Genomic DNA, 25517 nt, shown 5'->3' with positions numbered 1-25517 from the left:
TTAAAACTACCTTTTAAATTGAGTTTCCCCTTTAAAAGGGGCAACTCAGTTAAAGTGTAAGCAAATCCAGTATCAAATCAAGACATTTGTGCTTTTTTTTTTGGTTAAATCAAACTGGTCACAGCTTCATCATACTGCTGTTCCCTACATGAACATGGAATTGTGCCTGTATGTCCTGAGTTCTGCAATAGTCTTGTAGAACAGTGATGAAGATTTCTTCAGAAACAAGAAATCAATCAATGCAATCACTGATGATAAATCTGTTAGAAAATTTATTTTCTGAAATTGAACAATTACCAGTTACCTCAAAGTACAGGCAAAAAATGAAAGCTTGATGTTATTAACTGAGTTTTAAAAGAGACTAACAATTTGGGGCTCAGACTGAATAATGAAGCCTGTACAAAGTATGTATGTACATGTCTATATGTAATGACTAGTATTTTGTTAGTTTTTTTTTTTTTTTGGTACTGTAAAAGTTTCTCTCTCTTAACTATGAACACAAAAACATATTCAAAAAGAAAACATGGCACTGACGCAGCTTCTTTTTTACAGCATCAGCCAGAATAAATTAAATTAGGCCAAAAGAAATTTTACTACTAAGGCAGTTATCTCTGGCTGCTCGTGCTGGCCTGGCTTGAGCTGGGGGTGGAGTGGGCTTCCCTGTACTGCTGACTCCAGCTCTGAGGGTCCTGTTCATGAAGCTGAAATCAAACACCAAATCATTAGTCACAAATATTCATTTTACCGACTCAATTTAAGAACAGCAGCAGGCAGCTATACTCTATGTACAGTGGTGACTTACTGACTGACACACCAATACTTACTTGACCCATGAACTCAAGGATTTTGGCTTTGGACACTTCTTTATCAGCACGTTGACCCCAGCGGAATTCATGTTCAACTGGCTCTGTGTGAGGGATTCGTACATACTCCAGGTATCTATACACACACACACACCCACACACACACACACACACCCACACACACACACACACACACACAGTAATCTTATAATTTCTAGGGTAATGTGACATGTTCCTGCACATTCATCAACAAGGCCTTGTTCAAGTATTCAACTAAAAACAGCCCTGCATTAAAAGAATGTAGGGGGCAGTATTTGTGAGGTGGGCTGGGACATAGTGCTTCAGTTCCCAGTAGTGGCAGAGAAGAAATAGAATACAGAAAATCCAGCTGGACTAACAGATATGGAGAAATTAGGGTCTATCAGATGACAATACATTGCACAGTGCTTTATAAGTATAGCAGCCTGTCTGTTTATAATACTAGCCAGGATTTCAAAATTCTAAACAGTTTTCATGGCTCCAACTATTTTAAGTTATCAAATTACATCTTAACCTGCTGACAACAACCAGAATGTACCTGTACCTTTGGCATACTGGAGGAATTATCAGACCTATATCAGAGATATTTACTAAACCTGTTGCAAATGACCATCAGCAAGGTCCAAAATTAACTTTTTGACTCACTGGCCAAAGTGGCTAGTAGATAGCCAAACTTGTTTTTACTGCCAAAATAATAAAATGCCTTTGTGTCACATACATATTTGCTTCAGGGTTTCACTCAGGTAATAAGGTATTAAGTTGAACACAAATGTACAAAGGCCAGAGCAAAATTATTTTAATATATCAATTAGCAGTTAAATTAATCAAAATCATTTTTGAATTAAAATTTGAAAGCCACAACACAATTCAAGCTATGTGCTATTAAGTGCACTTCAGGGACAAACAAAAGTAAATTTCAAGTTTTGTAAACCCATTGGATGCTTAATCACTTCAACCAGCTTCAAGCTCCTCCAGTGTTTGTCATATGCACAGTTAGGAAACATGTTTCCCTGTACAATGAAATTTTTACTTTGCCATCCACATGAATGCCACAAAATACAAATGAAATATAAAGTAGACGAATAAGTAAAATCTAAAGCAGTTTAAGCAGCAAATGCAGAGATATAATAAAAATATATAAGAATATAATGAGAATGTATGCTACATGGGAACCGTATGTGCAGTAGTAGTCAGTCAATTCTGACCACAGTCATACATACTACGAGACCAAATAAATTCCTGCAGTGCTGCTTTTCTAATATTTCTCCACTGCAAAGCCCCATTACAACTCCTCAGCAAATATTTACACATGCAATTTCACTAGATACAACCAACATAACTAAAAAAAAAAAACAAAAAAACAAAGAAACTATACTGGACATTAAAACAGGCATGTGTGACAACTTGATTTTCTCCAGCATATATTGATTTTATCTCACATTGATAAAAAGGCAACTTGGAAAGTTTTACTGCTTGGTGCAGAGGTTGAAACTGTATCGTGGTCATTTTTGGACCTACTTCAGGTCCATGGGACAATCTGGGGAGCTGTTGCTGCTACCACAGCACGTGAAGAGGTAGAGGAGCAATTACAATGACCTGATCTACCCAAATTGACGTGCAAAAAAATTAAATAAATAAAAGAAATAATCTCCATTGTGAAAGGACCTTTACTGTTAAGTGAGAGGGAAAGATACTGTAGCTGTGCCATGGTGAGCCCAGCAATTTTATTAGTGACGGGCAATTAAGTTTTATTTGCAAAATAAATCGAGTAATTTCCTCAGAACTGTCAACAACTAGGTAGATGGAATACTTGGCTCTTCAGCTGGATCTCACTTTAACTGTAAAAAAAAAAAAAAAAAAAGGTTTGTAATGCAAATTAAGTTTTGAAAAACATTGCACAGCACATCAAAGCCAACCTCCCTCTCACATTTGACCCTCACCAGTTTGCTTATATGGCAGATGCACGTTAGACGCCATTACTACAGCCCTCCACATACTGATGAGCCATCTGGAACACTCAGGGACCTACGTGAGGATGCCGTTTGTTGATAATTCAGCGTTCGATACAATCACCCCAAGCATATTGATCAACAAGCTGCATGACCTTCACTTCTCCCCTACAGCCTGTGCTTGGATAAAGTACTTCCTCACCAACCACCCACAAACTAAAATTGGCTTCTACTGCTCCTCAGCCCTCACACCTAGTACCAGCCCCACTCAGGGCTTTGTACTGAGTACTGTATAATTATGGGATTGGGATCTGTCTTAAGGAAATATGGCCTCTCTTTTCACCGTTATGCAAATGACATTCAGATATACTTACCTTTGAAGGCAACAAGAGGGATGTCATTACAGCTGTTTGACAGACTTGAAAGCATAGTTGGCACAATTTTACATCTCTACGAAAATAAGACTGAGTGTGTGCCTTGGCAAACATAACTGCTTCTGACCAGAGTCTGGGCCCCCTGGCTTGATGTGGTGGCAATTTTTATGATAGTACCCTTTTAGTGGTTATTTACCTTGTAATCCATTACTAGATGTATATCACATGATCGTAAACCTTTGCATGCCCTTGTGAGAGAGAAAAACCAGATGTGACCTGAGACCTGAGAGCTGGTATCCCATAGTAAATAACCTCCTGTTTGAGCATCTGTTTTCTGTTATAGTATGCTGGGTATAAGAAGGGCAGTCACATTCTGTTCATTGAGTTTCCCTGTAACAGACTGTATTAGACACTCTGTTCAGAGAAACCTCCTTCCTGCAGGAATAAATATGTAATAATTTTCAGAATTGATGTTAACTATTTATTTTACACTCACCGAGCTTCAAAAGATAATTTTTCCACAACACTTGACATCTGAAGTCAACTGTAAAAAAACCTAGGGGTGATGTTTGATGGCGACTTAAGATTTGACAAGCAAATCAACCTGTTGTGAAATCTAGCTTCTTCCACCTCAGGTTAAGTAAAGTCAAGTCATTCCTTTCCTTTAATGATTCTGAGATTGCAATCCATGCTTTTATCACTTCTAGACCTGGCTATTGCAGTGCTCTATACTATGGTGTTAACCAGTACTCCCTCACTCATCGCCAAATGGTGCAAGACGTTGCTGCTCGTCTTTTGACAAGTACTAGAAAATGTGCATATATAATCCTGGTACTGGCTTCCAGTCCACTTTAGAATTGATTTTAAGCTGTTGATTCTTGTTTTTAAGGCTCTTAATGGTTTGGCACTCTCCTTACTGAATTAGTGCCATGGTACAAACCTACAAGGTCCCTCAGATCTTCAAGCCAGTTTCTTTTAGAGGTTCCTATGGCCAGATATAAACCCTGGGGTGACTGTGCTTTTACTGTTGCAGCCCCTATATTGTGGAATACTCTACCTCTTAATGTTAGATCAGCTACTCACTTGACTACTTTTAAATCATTGCTTAATACATATTTATTTGCCTTGGCCTTTAATATACATAGTAGGGCCTGATGCATTCCTTTTAATTTACTGCATGTACAGTATGTCATCTGTGTCTGTTATTGTGCGGCTATTTTTTTTTTTGCACCAATCTTTATTCTATTTTAGTTATTGTGATTTTATTCTGCCATGAAAAGTAATTTGGTCAACTGTGTTTTTAAAGTGCTATATAAACATTTGATTTGATTTATGACTGTACACCCCACCACCGCATTCATTAATTTTGCTGATACCACCATGGTTGGTCTGATAACTTGAGGTGATGAGTCCGCAGGAATGAAGCGCAGAGGTCGTCAGAGTGGTGCACCAGAAACAATCTCTCACTCAACTTCCACAAAACAAAAAAAATTGAAATCATCCTTTACTTCAGGAAGCACAGGGTGGACCCAGCTCCAGCTCCACTCCACATCAACGGGGACCTCGTGGAAAGGGTCTCCACCTTCAAAATTCCTGGGGACCTACATCTCAGAGGACCCTTCCTGGACAGCTAACACTCAAGCAAAGCAAATGCAAAGCAGACTCCAGCTTCTGAAGTACAGCATCAACACTCCATTTTGAACCTTCGCTATTCCCTCCAAACAATAACAATGAGTTGAGAACCAGTTGACTGGGAGCTCTGCTCTTACTACCATTTAAGTCAGGGGCACTACCTGCTTTGTGAACTAAAACCTGATGCATAACGAGCTGAGAGTGTAGTGTAACAAACGCCAAACAAAGTGCGTTACCACATGTGCACACGCACATAAAAGATGTACTGCACAGACGTTACACAAATCAAGCAGATAAACCTGTGGAGGAACAAGAAAAAACTAGAGCAATGAAAATATAAAAGATGAGTGTGTCCAGAGCTAAAGACTAAACTAGTCGACTCTGCATTTCTCTCAAACACGATATTGCAACCATTGCTGCTACAAGTGACAAACCATCTCGCTGATGCTGAACTGAATAAGCTACAGAAGTGCTGCTCAAAGACAGTGATTAAAAAAAGTTTATTATGGTTATGTGTTGACTCAGCGCTTGGTTTAGAGAACACAAAGCTTAAAAGCGGGTTCAAATTATACTTTAAAGCAGATTTCAAAACCAAACTCGAGCCTGATGTGGCAGCACAGGCCCCTGTGCTTCCATACTCCCTTTTCCACCTTTTACTGCTGCTGTCTGTAGTGTAAGAAAATGTAGTACATCATTCACTCAAGATGTTATATGTTGCATTGGAATGCAATCTACAAACCATATGTGTTCAATACAAAACATATCAGCATTTGCAGTGTAGTTGCATAGGCTATATAGGAATGTAATTTTTAGAAGACAGTGTCTTTTTGGTCAACACTAGCCCTGAAACGCAGTAAAAGTCTGAGGTACTATTTAGAAAAGCATAAAAGAGCAACAGAGCGACTCTTTTCTATAGCATAGAGATGACAATCTTGATTTAACAAATGTAAACAATGCAAATTCTCAGGTCATAGTATGGTGAAAAAATGAAATCTGGACGTAGTTTTAGGTAGAAGACATTTCACCTCTCATCCAAGAGGCTTCATCAGTTCTGACTGGTGGTGAGCATGAGGTTTTTATCCCCCTGGGTGGTGTTTCAGTCCTTCGATGGCCAACAATGTCCCCTAACAACCGAGTTGTTGCGCTTTCAAGTCCTCTGGTGGCCAACAATGTCCTCTAACGACTGAGTTATTACGGTTGGGTATTGGTGAGAGTTGTTACCCGTCTCTGAACACATGTGGACCGATGCCCATTGTCCTGGTGTGAATCAGGGTGGGAATGTTTAGGCAGAGATTTCAAAACAGAGCTGTAGATGGATTTCAAGTTGTGTCTTAGTCCGCCACCCCTATTTAAAGAGGGGTGTTCTATTTGGACAAAAATTGCTTCTTTGACTCCTCTCTCAAACCAGCGATGTTCTCTGGAGAGGATCTGGACTTCACTGTCCTCAAAAGAATGTCCTTTGTCCTTCAGGTGGAGGCGGACTGCTGACTCTGGTCCACTGGAGTTGGCCCTCCTGTGTTGGGCCATGCGTTTGTGCAGTGGCTGTTTTGTTTCACCAATGTACACGTCATTACGCTCCTGACTACACTTAATTGCATATACCACATCACTGTCTGGGTGTTTTGTCCTTCGGGTGGACAAGTCTCTGCTGCAGGGTGCCGTCTGGCTTAAAGTTGACTGGGATATTGTGGTCCAGCAGTCCTACTATATTCATCCACCAGCAGTTTTGGACATTAACAAAATGATTAAATTATCAGTTGGCCTCTGCAGTAATCTAGGACAAACACTGCTCCGCCTGGCTGATATATGTACACACACACACGCACCTTAAAAATTAGTAATGTTTCTCCCATTTGAATGCAGAAATATGAACACAATGCAATTAAACGAATTGACAAAGATCATAATGTTTGGAGTAAGTGGTGGTCCAGCCACTCTGCTGTAGTGACCTCATTTCTTCCACTCCTGCTGCTCTGTGGTGTGGTATAAACCAGAGTCTATGGTCTAACAGACACTGGCTCTGAACACACCAGTACAGTGTAATACAAGAATCCCTGTGTGTCTCGAACCTATGACCTTCTGATCACACATCTATTGGATTCAATGTGTGAGCTAATATCTGGCTGAAAGCTTCAACCTCTGAACTGTACATTCATTGGCCACTGTATTAGGTGCACCTGTACAATTATATATAGTTCAATGCAACACTTATGCCTTAACATTTGTGTTTATTAAGCTAAAAATGTTTGTTTATGGTGAAATTGTCAAATATATAAATTATATGCTTTTAATCAAGGTCATGATATAAAGTGGTTGTACTGGATTATATTATACAGTAATGGCGCTGTTAACTAATTTATGCAGAAAACCAGGAAATTGTAATGACATATGATCTGATTTTCACCAACATCAAAAGTATCAACAAACACTATTCTAAGCTGATAAAACAGTCATGCTCTTTCATGTCTTTACTGTACACACCCGGTAAACATACAAAGGGATGGTGGGAAAAGTAAACAACACCAGGCTTCTGGTGTCACTAAAGGTCAACTGGTGTCAGGTGTTAGCAAACCTGGAGTCCAGTCAATGAAACGAGAAAGGAGATATACATTAGAACTACCTCGGCTTCTAAAAACGCAGTGTCTGTGTGCTATTCACAAGCAGCATCAAGTGATGTGAGCCATGCCTGGAAAAAAAAAAGAAAAAAAAAAAAACCAAATACCTAAAATTAAGAGTTGTTGATTTTCATGTAGATGGAAAGGGTTAGAGTCATCACAAAGACTTTAGATACCCATCATTCCACAGTTAGACAGTGTCTATAAATGGAGATTTGGTACTCTGGCTACACTCCACAGAGGTGGGCGCCAAGCCAAGATCACCCCAAAGACAAGGCAGAATGCCTCTAGTCTAAAGACTTAAAGGATTCATTGGAGTTGGTTAACATCTCTGTCCATGAGTCAACCCTTGAATATCGAACAGGCATGACAGGACACCACGGAGGAAACCATCACTCTCCAAAAAGAAAACTGCAGCACTCCTGAAGTTTGCCAAAGACCATATTGACACAACACTACTGGGAAAATGTCTTGTGGGCAGACACAGGACTATGCATGGTGTAAAAGGAGAACTGCAATAGGTCACATTCACCAACCATTCTTAAAACACACAAGATTCTGGCATTTCTCAAATGGCTTTTTTTTTTTTTTTTAATCTGGGTAAGAACAGAATCTACACACACTCAGGATCAGACTTGCACACATTTGGGCACTGACATTTGTCTGAAATGAATAGTTATGTTTCCTTCAGTTCTACAGTTATGTAAAATTTAAATTACAATAAGTTTTGTAATTATTAGCATTTCTTTAATATTTTCCCCATTATTTTACAAAGCATTATTTTAAAATGAACAAACACTACACTAACAATTACAGCAAGGAATTAATTGCTTGTTTATAAATCAAGGCTTTAAAAATTTAATTTAAAAAGAGCCCATGGCAAGCTTTTCTGGGTGTCACGACTTTTCTACAATGTTACAATGATGAATTATTTTAAACATGACTGAAATCTCAAAAAACTAAAGGATAAGGATAATTACTTTATTTGGCCAAGTATATTACACGCACAAGGAATTTGTTTCTGGCACACAACTGAGGCAGCCATCTGCAACACCAACTCACACTCGATCATTTTACCAAGATCAGTGAGTGTGTTTATGCACCCACCGTCTCCACTCCCGCATTCCTGGAACTTGATTATAGTACTACCTCCTAAGGGGTACCAAAATTTAGCTCCCAAAATGCACCTCCAAAGCAGGCGGAGAGATGGATGAGTATTGCACGGTTTGTTACGTTTCAATAAGTTCCTATAGTAAAAAACACTTTATACTTACAACACAGTCTAATTACGCTTGACAATCAAACAGAATAATTGGCAAGAACAATTTTATAAACACCTTGCTAATGCAAATTCCAAATTTAGATTTTCTAAAAAGTCCAACTCCTTGAAATGACACTTTAGAACAAAAAAGGGCATAGGAAGCTAATACAGCAAATACAGAGGAGCCAACAGAAACACTCGGCTAAAAGGGAAACTATGGTCCAAAACTCTGACAGATACAGTTCCTATAAAAAGTATTCAGCCCCTTGGATGTTTTACCCTTCTGATTTTATAAAAATCAATCATGGTCAATACAATTTGACTTTTTGGACAAAAAAAAAAGTCAAAGTGAAAACAGGTTTCTACAAAGTAATGTCAATTAAATAAAAATATGTGATGGTAAATAAGTGATTGTATAAATATTCACCCCCTTCAAGTCAGTATTTAGTAGATGCACCTTTGGCTGCAATCACAGCACTGAGTCTGTGTGGATAGGTCTCAATCAGGCTTGCACATGTGGACACTGCAATTTTACTCCATTCTTTGAAAAACTGCTCAAGCTCTGCCAGGTTGCGCAGTGATTGGGTATGAACAGCCCTTTTCAAGTCCAGCCACAAAATTCTCTACTGGATGAGGTCTGGGCTTTGACTCAGCCACTCCAGAACACTCACCTTGTTGTCTTTAAACCATTTCTGTGTAGCTTTCGCTGTATGCTTCAGGTCATTGTCCTGCTGGAAAATAAATCTTCTCCCAAGCTGTAGTTCTCTTGCAGGCTGAATAAGATTGTCCTCCAGGATTTTCCTATATTTTGCCACTTCTTTGGTCTCATCAGACCAAAGAAGTTTCTTCCACTTGACCATAGAGTCTCAACTAGAGTTCACCAACAGGCATGTGGGAGATTTAATATGAGTTTTCTTCAACTCATGTCTTGGTGGCCTCTCTCACTAGGGTCCTTCTTGCAGAGTCACTCAGTTTGTGAGGACGGCCTGATCTAGGCAGATTGAGACTTGTGCCATATTCCTTCCATTTCTTGATGATGGATTTAACTGAACTCCGGGAAATGTTCAGTGCATTGAAAATGTTTTTGTATCCACTCCCTGACTAATACTTTTCAATAACCTTTTCTCTGAGTTTCTTGGAGTGTTGTTTTTGTCTTCATGGTGTAATAGTAGCCAGGAATACTGATTCACCAGTGACTGGACCTTCCAGACACAGGTGTCTATACTACAATCACTTGACACATTCACTGCACTCTGGTGGTCCCTATTTCACTAACTGTGAGACTACTAGCACCAATTGACTGGACATCTAGAAGTACGGAGTTCAGAAAGAACAGTTCCTCCAGTACAATCAATTAAAATCCATAATTAAGTCAAAGATTAGTGTAATCAATAACCCACTACAACCCTCCAAATTAATTGGAGATTATGAAAATTACAGATTCCAAAAAATATCCAAGCTATATAAAAATTCTGTAAATCAGAATCACTAAAATGACAGGCACATGTCCACAACTCCCAACTACCAGGGTTTTTCCCTACTAAATAAAGGCTTAGGCACTTGGCTTAGAACTCCAAAAATGGACTGGACGGAATTATTGGCACCCTCATCTTAATTGGTAGTACACCCTTTGGACAAAATAACTGAAATCAATACTTTCCTGTAACCATCAGTGAGCTTCTTGCACCTTTCTACTGCAATTTCGGGACCACTCTTCTTTTGCCAGCTGCTCCAGGTCTCAGATTTGAAGGGTTCCTTCTCCCAGCTGCTCTTTTGAGATTCTCCACAGGTGCTCTATGGGATTTAGATCTGGACTCATTGCTGGCCACTTCAGAACTCTCCAGCCCATTGGCTGAAACCATTTCTGGTGCTTTTTGAAGTCTGCTTTGGGTCATTGTCCTGCTGTGACCTCTGACAGAGACCCAACATTCTGTTACTAGGCCCTAAATTGCAATTTCATAATGCCATATACACGGTCAAGACCATCCAGTACCTGAAGCAGAAAAGCAACCCCAAAACATCAGTAAACCTCCACTCTGACTGTAAGGACTGTGTTCTTTTCTTTGAAGGCCTCATTTCATTTTCTGAAAACAGCAGAATGACGTGCTCAACCAAAAAGCTCTATTTTAGTCTCATCTGTCCACAGGACCTTCTCCCAGAAGGACTGTGGCTTCCTCAGGTAGGTTTGGAAAAACTCCAATCTGGCTTTTTTTTATGTTTGTGTCAGCAGTGGGCCCCCTGGGTCTCCTACCACTGTGTCCCTTGTCATTCAGATGGTGATAGTGTGAGCTGACACTGCTGCACCCTTTGCCTGTGACCTCACATTACACATACCTCTAGAATTTACAGTGCTGAACATTCATCTTTTCTCATCAGCAAGTAATACTTCCAAAATAATACCAGGATTGGGGAAAAAGACCAAAGCTTACACCAACCAGGTCATGACAGTACACATAATTTCTCTTATGTGCATGTAAAAGTAGTGATTGTAAGTCAAAGCTTTCTATTGTTAACTAACCTGACAACCTGTTAATTCTTACCTCTGACGCACAAACTCATCTGTGACCACCTTCCTCACATCACCAAACTCCTCATGTTTCTCTCTGGACAGATTTTGAGTAATCGTAAGAGAGAATGGATAGAAACAAAAACATTTAAAGTCATGGATATGGCAAGTCCTTAATATTCAGGTGCAAACTACATACATAGATATAAAACACAACCGTCTTACCCAGGGTCAACACGGAGTTTCTTCAGAGTACTCCAGATAAGGTCTGTAAAGAGAAACAAAAGCAGATATTTTTGGGGTGAAAATATGGGAAATGGACAATACATGATATAATGGACTTCTACTTAGAAAAAGCAATGGATAGTCACTCACTTTCTCTGACAAGGCCTCCCTTCATGAAAATAATACTCAGGATCACAAACAGGAGACCCATCTTTGGATTGGTAGGACTACCACATACACAAGGAAGACAGATATGAATACTTGATTCAGGAAAAATTATGTAATAGTGTTAAACACAATCAACAAAATATATAGTTAGAAATACTCACTTGATTATGGAGGCTCCCACAACTGGCTCCATTTTATTGATGAGTATGTACGAATGACTTTTGGTGTCAATTTCAACCAGTTTAAGACCAAATACCTGGTTGGAAGCGTGGAAAAGAGCAATACTGTTAGTTTTTAGTTTTAATGTGAGCATTCTTTAACATGACAGTATTTAACTGCAGTGATGCCAGTGACTCAGACTGAACAAACCTGGTCAAAAGTACGTTCCGCCCTCTTTATGATCTCAGGGTAGATGTTTCTGTAATCTTTCACCACATGCTTCACAAGGTCTGAAAAAGAAAAAAAGAACCAAAAAAGAAAAAAAAAAAAATTCAGTTTGAACAGTTTACTCAATATTAGTGTGTTCCAAGTATGGCTGTCCCCGGTAGTCGAAAGGTTGAGTCATTAGTCAAGAGACCCGTCAGTCAACTGAGACTCTTCTAGTCAAGCCTTCATTTTTATACATTTTTTTTTGGTGAGCCAGTGTGCATTACAGAAGGCAGCCTATGCCAGGTTGTTTGTCATCTTCTGACATTATACATCAATTGAAATAGGTCGCAGTTTAACTATTGCATCATATTCAGCTGTCTTTTTGATTTTTAAATGCTCATATGTTTGTTACTGTATTACATTTAAATACCAATGTTAATGTGGTCCAAATCACTGAAATTCATGCCAGTTGATTTTCTGACTGTAGGATGTATATTAAAAAAAGAAAAAGAACGAACAGTCAAACAGTTGCAATGAAGAGCCGACTGATAAAATCCATAGGTCAGGTACAGTCCTAGTCTTAAAATCCTTTTACAATATAATATTCAGGCCCTCATGCTAAAAGTTGACAATTGAGAGAAATGTGTTGAACTCTAACAAAAAGTGTGGACTTAGATTATGAAGAGACATACATCCAGTGATGGCTGATTTAGAGCACTGGAGACCAAAGATGAAAAGTATCTGACAATATCAAATATTGGGGACAAATAAATACATAAACACAGTGACTGCTGCAAAAGACCTGCACTTAGTGATGGATGCATCTTAATCCTTTCATTTGTATGTGTAGTTATTAGCTCATTGCACATACTGTATGTCACAATAGTGTATGTCAGCCAATGAATGACAAACTAAAATACAAAATAAGTTTTGTTTTTTTTTTAGTAAATATAACTTTATGTCCAGGTCAGTATGGCTTTTGGTCACTGTTTAAATACATGCATGTAGAAAACATTATCAAAAATATTTCATTATGTTAATGGTTGTGTAAAAATAAATAAATAAATAAATACTATTGGCCAATATCATCTGTTTTATTTACATGAGCAAAACAGTTCAGACATTCCGGCACCACCTGGCTGGCTTCAAATTAATACTGTATTCTGACACAGCTTGCAACTAAGATTTTGTTAGTCAGTGTGACATGCAACTAACATGTAAAGTTATGGTCTTGCACAATATTACACATATGTGTGTGTGTGTGTGTGTGTGTGTGTGTGTGTGTGTGTGTCATGGCCAAAATCTGGCACCCCTACCTTTCTGTTAGATAAGCACCACTACTGCCAGAATATTGCTGTAATCAAAGTATTTGGTATTCTCATGTTTGTCTTTTTTTGTATTTGAACACTACACAAAAGCATAGGGAAAAGCTAAAATCTGATCCATTCCACAGAAAATTTGAAAAATGGACTGGACAGAATTATTGACACCCTTAAATGAATATTTGGTAGCACACCCTTTGGACAAAATAAATGAAACCAATTGCTCCCTGTAACCATTTGAGTTTCTTCCATCTCTCTACTGGACTTCTGGACCACTCTTCTTTTGCCAGCTGCTCCAGGTCTCTCAGATTTGAAGTGTTCCTTCTCCCAGCTGCTGCTCTGAGATCTCTCCACAGGTGCTCTATAGGATTTAGATCTGGACTCGTTGCTGGCCACTTCAGAACTCTCCAGCTCATTGTCTGAAACCATTTCTGGTGCTTTTTGAAGTCTGCTTTGGGTCACATCAGTGAACCTCCACCATGCTTGACTGTAGGGACTGTGGTCTTTTCTTTGAAGGCCTCATCTCATTTTCTGAAAACAGAGCGATGTGCTCGACCAAAAAGCTCTATTTTAGTCTCATCTGTCCACAGGAGATTAGCTACAGCGACATGGGCCAGATCTCTGGAGATGGACTTGAGACTGTCCAGGCTTTTCCACTATTGTGCTTCCCAAATTCTCAGACAATTCTTTGCTCTTCTGTCTTTTCTCCATGCTCAGTGTGGTCCACACGACAAAGTTTGAGTCAACTTTTATCCATTTTAACTGGTTGTCAGTGTGATTTCTATGTTGCCAGCACCTGTTGGTCGCTAGAGGCGAGTTTCATTACAAATTAAAGGAACATCACATTCTTGAAATACAACCATTTCTAATGGTTTTGAAAATGTGTCAATAATTCTGAGTAGTCTGAGCAGAGCCTTCCAGACTTCCCTCTTCCCACACACCTCCTCTAGCTCCTCAGGAGGAACAACAAGGCGTTACCAGGCCAGCCAGGAGACAATCTCTCAAATGTGTCCTGGGTTGGCCCCAAGGCCTTCTCCCAAAGGGACATGCCCAGAATACCTCCCCAGGGAGGCATCCAGGGGGCATCCTAAACAGGTGCCTGAGCCACCTGGTTCCGCTCAGTGTGGAGGAGAAGCGGCTCTACTCAGAGCTCCCCACAGGTGACTGGGCTCTGCACCCTATCCCCCTAAGGGTACAGAGACCGCATTACTGCAGACGCCGCACCAATCCGTCTGTCAACCTTCTGCTCCGAATAAAGGCCCATGCTCATCCCGCTCGGGATGGGGTCACCGGGGCCCCACCCTGGAGCCAGGCCTGGGGGAGAGGCTCGCATGCAAGCGCCTGGTGGCCAGGCCTATACCAATGGGGCCTGGTCGGGCTCAGCCCGAAACCATAACGTGGAGCCACTCTTCGGTGGGCCCACCACCTGCTGGAGAGGCCTCAAGGGGCCGGTGCATTGTGTTTTGGGCAGTGGCCGAGGCCAAGTGCCCACCTGACCCAAACCTCGGACGCCAACTCTGGTTTTTGGGACTTGGAGAATACCAGAGAATTTGTAATAAGTGGTATATTATCTGACAGAAATGCAGGGGTGGCAAAATTTTTGTCCATGACTGTATATGCAGCTATACCTGCTCGGCGTATGGGAATCTTCTTTTGGTCCTTCACCAAAAAGTACTGTACAACTTCAGCAGTCTGCAAGACAACATTGGAGTGAATCATATTAGGATAATTTTAATCATTTGCAATAAGCCTGTGGATTTCTGTGCGTTTTCTACCTTTTGCTCGACCTGCGCAGGTGTGAGTTTCTCCAGCCCTCTTTGTACCTGTGACGTACTTGGCTGAGTAAAGGTTGAGTCATCATCCTCTTCCTGAGCCATTAAGGTGCCAGGCTGCTGCTACATGTAGAAATTTTCATTGAAAGTACTGTCATATTATCTGATACAACCCCAGTGTCATAGTTAGGAACAGAAAGCATAAGCTGGGTTCAATCTCCAACTCAATTTGCTGAAAAAATAACATTGTTAATAATGTGGAAGAGGAGTATCTGAATACTTAAATATCAAACACCATGAAAACCACATACAGATGCAGCCACTCAGAATTGCACTTCCCAGCTGAACGGCTTCCAACTGCCATGCAGCTGGTATGCAGTTCCCATCAGTCTTCCCAAAGCCCCCTTCTCCTGTTGCCTGATAAGGAGTATCTAATATTGCACAGTAAACACAACCATTAAAGAGCTATTCTTTGATTTGCCTGGTGTCACCAATGGATGGTGCTTTGGTCTCAAAAACACATTCATATACAAACCAGAGCATGGCTAGCTGACATAATATATTCACACTGTAGAGACAAATTTTTGTTTAGGACACGGTTTATACCATAGAATTGTCTGACCATATTCCTGACCATACAGGTACTTTGCCAGATAAATAATTGTTACACTGGGTTTTACATTTGCTGTCAAAAATCTATTAACATGCTTAAGTTATGTTAAAAAATAATGAAGTATGCTAGAATGAATAAGCTAATGCATATGTAAACATTCATTTGAAATCTGATATCACACAGCTGCTGGAATAACCCTACAGTAATGTGGTCTTTGTAAAACAATACTGTCATTGCCAGTTTGTGGTGAGAATTCCCGTTCCTGCAGTAAAGCATATTCACTTCCCGTTTACTGTGCCTGCATCGTGCTGTGCTTGCTACTAGATTGTTTATGGATTAAGCTCACTAATTTCTAGGTTTATCTGAACATCAGCTAATTTTTTGAGTCACAACATACACCTGCACTACTTAAGCACCTGTGTTACAGAATTTCTTGCTCATTTCCAACTCAAGGCTTCAATGACAGTGCTCAAGTGTGGTGGGCAAGAAAATGAAATACAATCAAGACGTGTCATTTATTGGTTCATGAATTGTTTGGCATTTGATTCACCATGCACATTCGTATTCAACTACACTACATGGTTGTATGGTTTCAAGCTGACAATAATGTATAAAATAAACATGAACTCATGTTGAAGGCAATGTTTCTTATTTGGCACGTGTGATTGTAGTAGGCTATAGCTACGTATATACTTAGCCTGACATTTTGTGCTATGAACCATATTCTATCCTAAAACAAGTCTAAATAGCCCATAGCTTAAAAGATGTTGAACAGCAGGTGTTCAGTAGGCTAAATGGCAAATGTGATCTTATTTCAAATGTTGGGAATCGAACCCACATTACAGTGTTGCAAGACTGCGGTTTATGATGCACCACAAGTTCCAATCACATTACTTTGTGGTTGTTTCACCCATTTGAGTAACATTAGCTACTACAATCCCCGATCCTTCATCAACTCCCACCCATGTGCATGTTACAGCACTTACTATACATAAATAAAGTCTGGGAACCTGTCCTGGGTGGACCCCGCCTCTCACCCAATGTCAGCTGGGATTGGTTCTAGCCCACCTGAACCCTATTCAGGAATAAAAGTTATAGATAATTTTTTTGCTGGCGCCCCCCCCCCCCCCCCAGACTCCCTGCCAAGATTGTGTTCCCACCACTTCCTAACAAATAAACATCCTTGAACTTAGATATTCCTAAAAAAAAAAAAAACAAAAACAAAAAACAAATAAATTACTTACTCTGCTCTGAGGTGAGTTCTGTGTGTTGGAAAGCCTCCTTCTCTGCGTCATGGCGACACGCTGCCTGACACACAAAACAAAATACAGCCAAAGCCTAAGGACCTGTACCAGAAAGTGAGTTCAACTTATTCTGGCTCGTGTGGAGTTATCTAGCTTCACTGAGAATAACATTGGATGTGCCGGATAGCAGGTACCACAAAGCCAGCTCTGTTAAATCTGGGGTTTTTCTATTGGGCTATGAGCATGTTCTCATGAAAGTGGTGGAGTTGTTAATTAGAAGCAACAGCACCATTATTTTTAAGGGTCTTCAGTTTTGTTTGTTTTTTTCTCTTGTCAGATGATCAAGAAACTGTTTCTGCTGCCAGAGCAGAGAAGAGAGCAAATTGGGGAAGAGCCACACCTCAAGTCATATGTTAATTTATAATATGGGAAATATTTAAAAGAGTATGGATAATTTTTCTACAACCCTAAATTGGGGAAAAAGTTGAAACAGTATGCAAGATCAAACTTTAAAAATAGTGGTGTATTACACTGAAAACAATACAGCAGCACATTTTAATGTGACACCTCATCAATTTTATTCTTTGTTCAAAATAAACACTTCAATTCCAATACCTGAAACACATTCCAAAAAAAGTTGGGACAGTTGCATTTCAGGGCCAGTAATGAGGTAAAACAATGAAATGATGATTCCATGTGAAACAAGTGATAGCAGGTGATTGTATCATGATTTGGTACAAAGTGGCATCCAGTAAAGACCAAGCCCTTTAGGAGCCAAGATGGGCCAAGAACCACCATTTTGACGTGTGAAAAATTCTTCTCTTTCGGCTGTTCCCGTTAGGGGTCGCCACAGCAAATCATCTGTTTCCACCTAACTCTATCCTCAGCATCCTCTACTCTCACCCCAATTAACTGCATGTCCTCTTTTAGCACATCCATATATCTCCTCTTTGGCCTTCCTCTTGACCTCTTGCTTGGCAGCTCCATCTCCAACATCCTTCTACCAATATAACCACTATCCCTCCTCTGCACATGTCCAAACCATCTCAATCTGGCCTCTCTGACCTTGTCCCCAAAACAGCCGACCTGAGCTGTCCCTCTGATGTGCTCATTCCTAATCCTGTCCATCCTGGTCACTCCTAAAGAGAACCTCAACATCCTCATCTCTGCTACCTCCATCTCTGCCTCTTGTCTTTTCCTCACTGCTACAGTCTCTAACCCATACAGCATAGCTGGTCTCACTACTGTCTTGTACACCTTTCCTTTGATTCTTGCTGCCACTCTTCTGTCACACAACACTCCTGACACCTTTCTCCACCCACTCCAACCTGCCTGCACTCACCTCTTCACCTCTTTCCTACACTCCCCATCACACTGGACTGTTGACCCCAAACACTTAAACTCCTGCACCTTCTTGACCTCAGCCCCCTGTAACCTCACTGTTCCCCTCCCCTCCTCTCGTTCATACACATGTATTCTGTCTTACCATGACTGACTTTCATTCCTCTTCTTTCCAGAGCAGACCTCCACCTGCTCTCTGCTCTCAATACAGATCACAATGTCATCCGCAAACATCGTCCACGGAGATTCCTGTCTGACCTCATCTGTCAACCTGTCCATCGCCATAGCAAACAAGAAGGGACTCAAAGCCGATCCTTGATATAGCCCTACCTCCACCTTGAACTCCTCTGTCTGGGCACAAGCCTTGGCTGAATGCATCAAGAATCGTCACCCTGCTATAAATCGATACAACCACATAGGTTCAGGATTATTTTGGCACACCTGCCTTCAAGATGACATCTTTTCCAGAGATGCCCTTACGTATTTCAACAAGGCAATGCAAAACCTCAGTGCACATTACCAAGGCCTGGCTGTGGAAGAAAAGGGTACAAGTGCCAGACTGAACTACCTGCAGTCCCAACCTGTCCCCAATTGAGAACGTTTGGTGCATTTTGAAACAAAATTGCATCAACAGAGACCCAGGACTGTTGAACACCTTAAGACTTGTTTACAGGAAGAATGGGACAAAATGACACTTGAATCACTTAATGTCTTCAGTCCCTAAACATCGTTTAAGTGTTGTGAAAAGGAGCAGCAACATCACACCATGCTTTACTGTCCCAACCTTTTTGGAATGTGCTGTAGGCATCAGAATTGAAGAGTTTATTTTGATCAAGGAATAAAATTGTGCTGCTATATTGTTTTCACTACAATACAGGACAGATGATTATTTGTAAATCATCACTACTTTCAACTTTAATTTTGATTTTACATAGCACCCAAATCTGCCCCTGTGAGGATGCAGTAGGAATAATCGCTCAATTTTATCAGTGGTTGTTTGATGCTCAGGGTGTTAACAGGTTTGGATCTGATCCTCTGAAGTTAGCCTGCTCCAGAGCAGGTTAGCCGTGCAGCATAAGTTACTGTGGTGATCTAACAAACTTCGTGGCACCGGACAACCTGAGCTGAGCCCAAAATTAGCTGGATAAGTAATCAGTCTTACTTCGTGGTACCGACCCCTTGTCGACATGTTAATACGACCTGAAGTAAACAACGCAATAAACTAAAAACTGAATAAAACAGGACCACATGAAACGGAGAACACTGATGCTAAAGCTTGTGACTTCCGTGGACCAAATTTTGCAGCCTTGTCGAGATATGCTATCTTAGTAGTCGAGTCTATGCACTAACTAACTAACTAACCCCACCCCATCCATCCATCCATCCATCCATCCATCCATCACCCTAACCACTTTGTGAATGGTAGATTGCACGTGTCGATAGGTAGCCAAATTTGACAAAACACCCAGACCGGATGATTTTTGATTCCCCATCGTTATAAGAGTCTGAGGATTCAGGAAATACCTTCAGAACTTGGGTGACTCTTAATAAACCACGGTAGGAGATTAAAACAGTCGACAAATCTCAATTTCTTATGTTCAAGATTATCTCCATGACTCGAGCGCATGCAACGTTAATACGCGAGAGTCACAAGCTGGTTCTAAAGCAGAGCCGTTAACCGGAGAGCAGCAGCTAACTAGTTGTCATAAATCAAAAGTAACTTAGACATCGTATAACAATTTTCTCCGTGTCAGTAAGCTGCGTTAACACTGCGAGGGGCTTAACAGGGTCATTTCAAATATACACTCACTTTGCCTAAATGCAAACTCCTCAGCCGTTCTCAAGCTTCTCAGTCTGCCGCTACCGCGTTTCGAGGCGCATGTTGATGACGCAATGCGCACGCGCCCTGTTTTTACCCCCGCCAAGGAGGTTGTTTTTGGTTCTGTGTGTGTTTAGCGGGATTACAGAAAAACGGCTGTATAATCAGCATACTTGGTACTAAAGACCTTATTCTATTATAAAGCATCGTCCGGTTCTTTCAAACCAGGAACTCCGAGGGACGACTCAGACCACTTGAGTATATAAAAAATATAACCGTGCTGGTTTATTCAAAGAGTCACAGGCAAGAATTAACATTACCTTTCCAGAGATCTTCCAACCCCCAGGCTGCCCAAGCAGCCCGGAAGCAGAAAAAGCCCCGAACCTAGAATTGCTATACAATATCATCACTTAGTTGGCTCGCCCCCTCCTCCACAGAAACGTCAACCGAGACGTCTCTCTCTCACCAGCTTTGCAGCTGGCTCTGTCAATAGTCACAACATGAAGAAAACAATGTGTGTGAATGTTGATTATGCGGGGTGTATCTAAAAACACTGTCACACAGCAATTCACATTAAGACAAATATTATGGTTACTTTTACCGTCATAATAACATTTATCATTTATCCCTGCCTGCAGCCTTTCTCTGCTTTAACTAACCTTGCATTTAACAGCCTGAGGAAGACATCCTGGCTACTATCTCTAAGGGTGCGCCCGGCCACCCTGCGGAGAAAGCTCATTTCGGCCGCCTGTATCCGGGATCTTGCCCTTTCGGTCATGACCCAAAGTTCATGACCATAGGTGAGGGTCGGAACGTAGATTGACCAGTAAATCGAGAGCTTCGCCTTATGGCTCAGCTCCTTCTTCACCACGACGGATCGGTACATCGACCGCATTGCTGCAGAAGCTGCACCGATCCCCAAATGTCAAGGTCACAAAAATAATGGTAAAAAAAATCTGACGTTTTCATCTTTAACATGTGGCAAATTGTATAAAATAATATCTCCACCAAAAGTTATCAAAATTATTTGTGTGTGAAATTTGACACACTATGGGGTGGCATTGTCCATCACCAGACCAAATTTCATCCGGTTCTGATCTGGATTCCATATCTGATGGCCATTTAATATTAGTATTGAAAACCCTATTTAACACATTTTCTGCCATAACTTGGCCTACAATGAAAATAGAACCCTGAAATGTTCAGGTAAGATGCACAGTATTGACTATCATACCCTAAAAGATGACCCTGGTCACAGATTTTAGGACACATGTTGTTCTAGATCAATTTTTTTCACAAGGGACCATTTGCTTGAGTGTAAGTTGTGCCTTGGAAGAGGTACATGCATCTGAGTGTTCTTGTTTATTATTATTATTATTATTATCATCAATCCTATTGCTGTCCACCCCTGACATATTTCTTTTATGGACTGTTGCACTTTTTTTGTTTTGTTTTTTCCTAGTGAAGAAAAACAAGCACACTGGCCATGGATGTATTATCCACATTTTATCTATTTCTATAGATAGGCTGATTAGCCATAACTATTGATGGCTGATTGAGGCTTTGTTGAAGCTTTGACGCTTTATTTAAAAAAAAAAAAGGTTCATTACTCGAGGCTTCAATGACGGTGCACAAGTTGGACATCTAGTGATCAAAATGAAGTGCAATCAAAACGCCTTATTTATTGGTTCATGGATTGTTTGGTATTTGATTCACCATGCACATTCATATTCAACTACACTACATGGTTGTATGGTTTCAAGATGACAATATATAAAAAACAGACTCATGTTGAAGGCCATGTTTCTTATTTGGCACATGTGATTGTAGTAGGCTATAGCTATATACTTAGCTTGACATTTTGTGCTATGACTCATTCTATCCTAAAACAAGTCTAAATAGCCCATAGCTTCAAAGATGTTGAATAGTGGCTGTTCAGTAGGGTAGATGGCAAATGTTTAGTTGATGAGCTAAATAACTGTCACGAAGAAACCCCATGCTACACTGTTACAAGACTACAGTTTTCATGATGCACCACAAGTTCCAATCACATTACTTTGTGGTCATTTCACCTATTTGAGTAACGCTGACTACTACACTCCATGATGCTTCAACTCCCACCAATGTGCATGTTACAGCACTTACACCAACTGTTTTCATTTGCTCCGAGTATCATGGTTTAGTAATGTTATAGAATCTTTAGTACTGAATGCAACACTGTCAAATCAAATCTGTCGACTCAGTCTCTATTTGCTTCGAAGGTTCGGCTCAGCTCTCCCAAAGAGCCAAGACAACCAAACCAAACCAATCAGGTGATTCAAATGATGTTTGAAGCACTCAACTGCTTTGAAAGTTACTCAAGTGCTTCAAATGTCACTAGCCACGTGACCAAACCACACCTTGGCACAGTGGTTCGATACAAGTGCTTCATGAGCTACTGCGCGAGTGTTGGAGCCTCTGGTGTCAGATGACCATCACAGGTTGATGCATTGCATGGCACCTTGAGGTTTTTCACATGTTGATGGTTGGATGGTTTGACCCTCAGTGGCCCAGGGCACGTTTTACAACAGCAGGCTGTTGGTACAGTATCTGTACAATCAGAGCCTTTTCCTAGTGATGTGAGAAGCAACTGACGATGGGAAGAAGGCACTCCAAATTTGAGGGATTTCTACATTGGCAAGCAAAAACTGAGTAATTGCATTGTACATTAAACTGACTGCATTACATAATACTGGCGAGACCACAACTGATTATATCATCTGAGCTGAGAGTACTGAAACTGGTATTGGTAATTGGTCTCACAGATGTTTTTTCCAAGATCCAATTTTGTGTACTTCCTGAAGAACAAGAGTGGTACAGCTAAAGCAACTAAGAGGTTCATTGCAGACACTGCTACTTATGGGAAAATAAGTACACTTCTAACGAGTTCAGGTCACTATTCACAAGAAATGCTATTGAACACAAGAAATCAGCTCCAAATTCACCTCCTCAGAATGGGTTGGCTAAGAGAGGCAGAAGAACAGTATTTGAGATGACTTGGTGTATGCTGACACAGAGCAACCTTCCAAAAGAAATGTGGATATACACAGTCATGACAGCACCAGTTATCAGGAATAGGTGAAACCAGAAAAACAAAGGCCATATTTCCAACTACACAATAAACTCGAATAAGTCCATCATATTGCCACTCTCTGAAGATGCCTGGGATTCTGCAGCTCAAGACTGTCCCCTACCACTTCACACTGGCAACAAAATATTTATCAGTATTTCCCCCAGGCTGTCAGAACTTCTTTAACCTTAACTACACCCCTCTGCTAAAAATGATTTCAAATGCTGGTCCAACCTCCCGCTGTCACTCATTGGCTGAATTTCTACAATCAAAATCAAAACTTTACCACAAATTACCTACCTGTTTTCAATGCTTCCCACAACACCAACAGATAAATGGTTCAAATCACTCTAATCTTTAACTTCGCAATTTTACTGTAATAATAAGAAACCCAAAATTTCCCTGTCAACACTCCAGAAGAACAAACCACAAAGTGGCCTAGAAATTTTGAGTATTATTTCTTAGCAAATCAACTACAATATTTAGTTAAATGGATTCAGAACTACAGTTATAATAGCTCATGGATAGAACTAGAACAAAATCAATGCAAAAATACTTCAGTTGCAGACCTTGCCTTCCTACCATACTCAATTAAAATAATGAACTATTTCAAAAATATCACAATCTCTGCAACTCTGACAGCCTGGTGGAAAGCAAACAAAACCACTAAATCATCATTAACACCATGTAGATAGACTCCAGTTTGGCACAACCCTGCATAACAACCACTTTCCAACATGGCAACACAAAGGAATCACTCACCTTCATCATCTATTTGAAAACAACCAGTTTATACCATTTAAATTAGTCCAGAAGTACAGAGTTGGGAGAGGAGAATTTTTCCAGTACCACCAGTTAAAATCCATAATTAAATCAAAGATCAATATAATCAACAACTCACTACAACCTTCCATGCTAACTAAGATAATGAAATTTACTAACTCAAAGATGATAATATCTAAACTTCATAAACTAATGTCAAATACAGATACAACAATATTAATACCAGTGACTAAATGGGAAAAGGATTTGTTGCTCCCCCCTAGCCCCGACTTCTGGACCGAGATCTGTAATAATATTTTTCCATGACTACCAATATAAACTTACAGCTTATACAATACAAGACTATTCACAGGACTCACATCACACAAGGTAAAATGTTTAAAATGGGTTTTACTGATACAGATACTTGTTCACAATGCACTGTGGGTTGCACCAATGATTACTTTCATGCTACTTGGACCCGTTTACTCCCTCTGGATAGCAGTGACAGAGAAACTCCAACATCTTGAGCTGTAGAATCCTCCCTCTCCATCACTCTGCCTGCTCGGTAATGTCACAGAAGTTGACCACCTATCAAGTAAATATAAAAACCCACTTCTTATCTCACTATTGCCAAGAAAATCATTCTAAACTGGAAATGTAAAAATTCATTACATATCAAGCACTGCACCAACCTTCTCATAGAATATATCACACTAGAGAAAATATCATCTACCCATAAGAATAATATACCAACCTTTACTGACACTTGGAATCCATTTCTAACCACTTTTAACTTAAATGAGACACCTGAGGCCGAGGCCACGCACATTCCCCCAAACTCCTAGAAATACAACAGGCTGCTTTTTACTTCATTATTGTTACTCTTATTAGTCCTCATTGTCCATGCTAATATTTTGAGTGTCACACCTATCAATCAAACCAAATTAGAATATTACCTATGCCCCCTTTTTTCCACTTCCCTCTTTCTAATCATTTATTGATGTTAATTTATTTTTGTTTTATGAATGTGTTTATATTTGAGTGTAAGTATGTGAATGCAAAACTATATATTATATGATTGATGTTTTTTTTTCTTTATTACTACAATCATCCATTTTCTATCAAACTGTCTTTTCATTCCCTTACATTTATACCCCCTCCATTTTCCTTATTTATTTGGTAATACCCTCAATTAATAATATTTTGTTAATGTCTGTTGTCTCATGTACTATGTTATGTGCTTTGTCCTATAAATGTGTTCTTTTGTGATGCAATAAAAAAAAAAAAAAAACTGAATCCACAACTGAGGCAGCAGAACATCAAACTCACAAGTGTCCAGAAACAGAACATGAAGGCAAAAGAACCAGCCAGGTGTGGAGATCAAGGAGGAGCAGAGGAAACAGGAACAAGCGAGTTGTGGTGATCAGATAAGCCAGCAACCAGACTGAGGGAAGGGAGGAGGATATATAGACAGGAGACCACGAGGTAACGAGCAGCATGTGGAAGCAATGAACAGACATTGTGAACCGGGGTAAGGCTGGGGCAGGTGAGGTGACAGAAAACAGGAAACTAACCAAAATAAAGCCTCAAA

General features: G+C 40.2%; 1 protein-coding gene across 3 annotated transcripts; it reads right to left on the bottom strand.

Moving 5' to 3' along the window:
* Window positions 1-448: 448 nt before the first annotated feature.
* Window positions 449-25517, bottom strand: ndnl2 (necdin-like 2). 3 transcript variants are annotated; one of them, XM_020609095.1, is made up of 11 exons: window positions 25256-25517; window positions 16893-16956; window positions 15039-15158; window positions 14892-14955; window positions 11942-12021; window positions 11734-11828; window positions 11555-11631; window positions 11405-11447; window positions 11214-11276; window positions 825-939; window positions 449-701 (listed from the first exon to the last, which is right to left on the bottom strand). In XM_020609095.1, exons 1-11 carry the CDS (start codon window positions 25444-25446, stop codon window positions 606-608), a joined length of 1008 nt encoding a protein of 335 aa, XP_020464751.1. In that variant the 5' UTR covers window positions 25447-25517; the 3' UTR covers window positions 449-605. The 3 variants fall into 3 exon arrangements, with proteins under 3 accessions (XP_020464751.1, XP_020464752.1, XP_020464753.1); XM_020609096.1 differs by lacking the exon at window positions 25256-25517 and adding an exon at window positions 20044-20179; XM_020609097.1 differs by lacking the exon at window positions 25256-25517 and adding an exon at window positions 19758-19917.

This window comes from Monopterus albus, unplaced genomic scaffold (genome assembly GCF_001952655.1).
Source record: "Monopterus albus unplaced genomic scaffold, M_albus_1.0 scaffold98.1, whole genome shotgun sequence".
In the NCBI taxonomy this organism is placed as follows: Eukaryota; Metazoa; Chordata; class Actinopteri; order Synbranchiformes; family Synbranchidae; genus Monopterus; species Monopterus albus.
The sequence above is the reverse complement of the archived record's forward strand: the minus strand, read 5'-3'. Positions and strand labels throughout refer to the sequence as shown.

What these genes read in the sequence shown, in the direction of transcription:
- ndnl2 (XM_020609095.1), bottom strand. Translation starts at nt 25,446, where the DNA reads ATGTCTGTTCATTGCTTCCACATGCTGCTCGTTACCTCGTGGTCTCCT. An exon ending in CGGAACGTACTTTTGACCAG is followed by an intron (nt 11,829 to 11,941) that starts GTTTGTTCAGTC and finishes GCTTCCAACCAG; the next exon opens with GTATTTGGTCTTAAACTGGT. An exon ending in GATGAGTTTGTGCGTCAGAG is followed by an intron (nt 940 to 11,213) that starts GTAAGAATTAAC and finishes GTGTGTGTATAG; the next exon opens with ATACCTGGAGTATGTACGAA.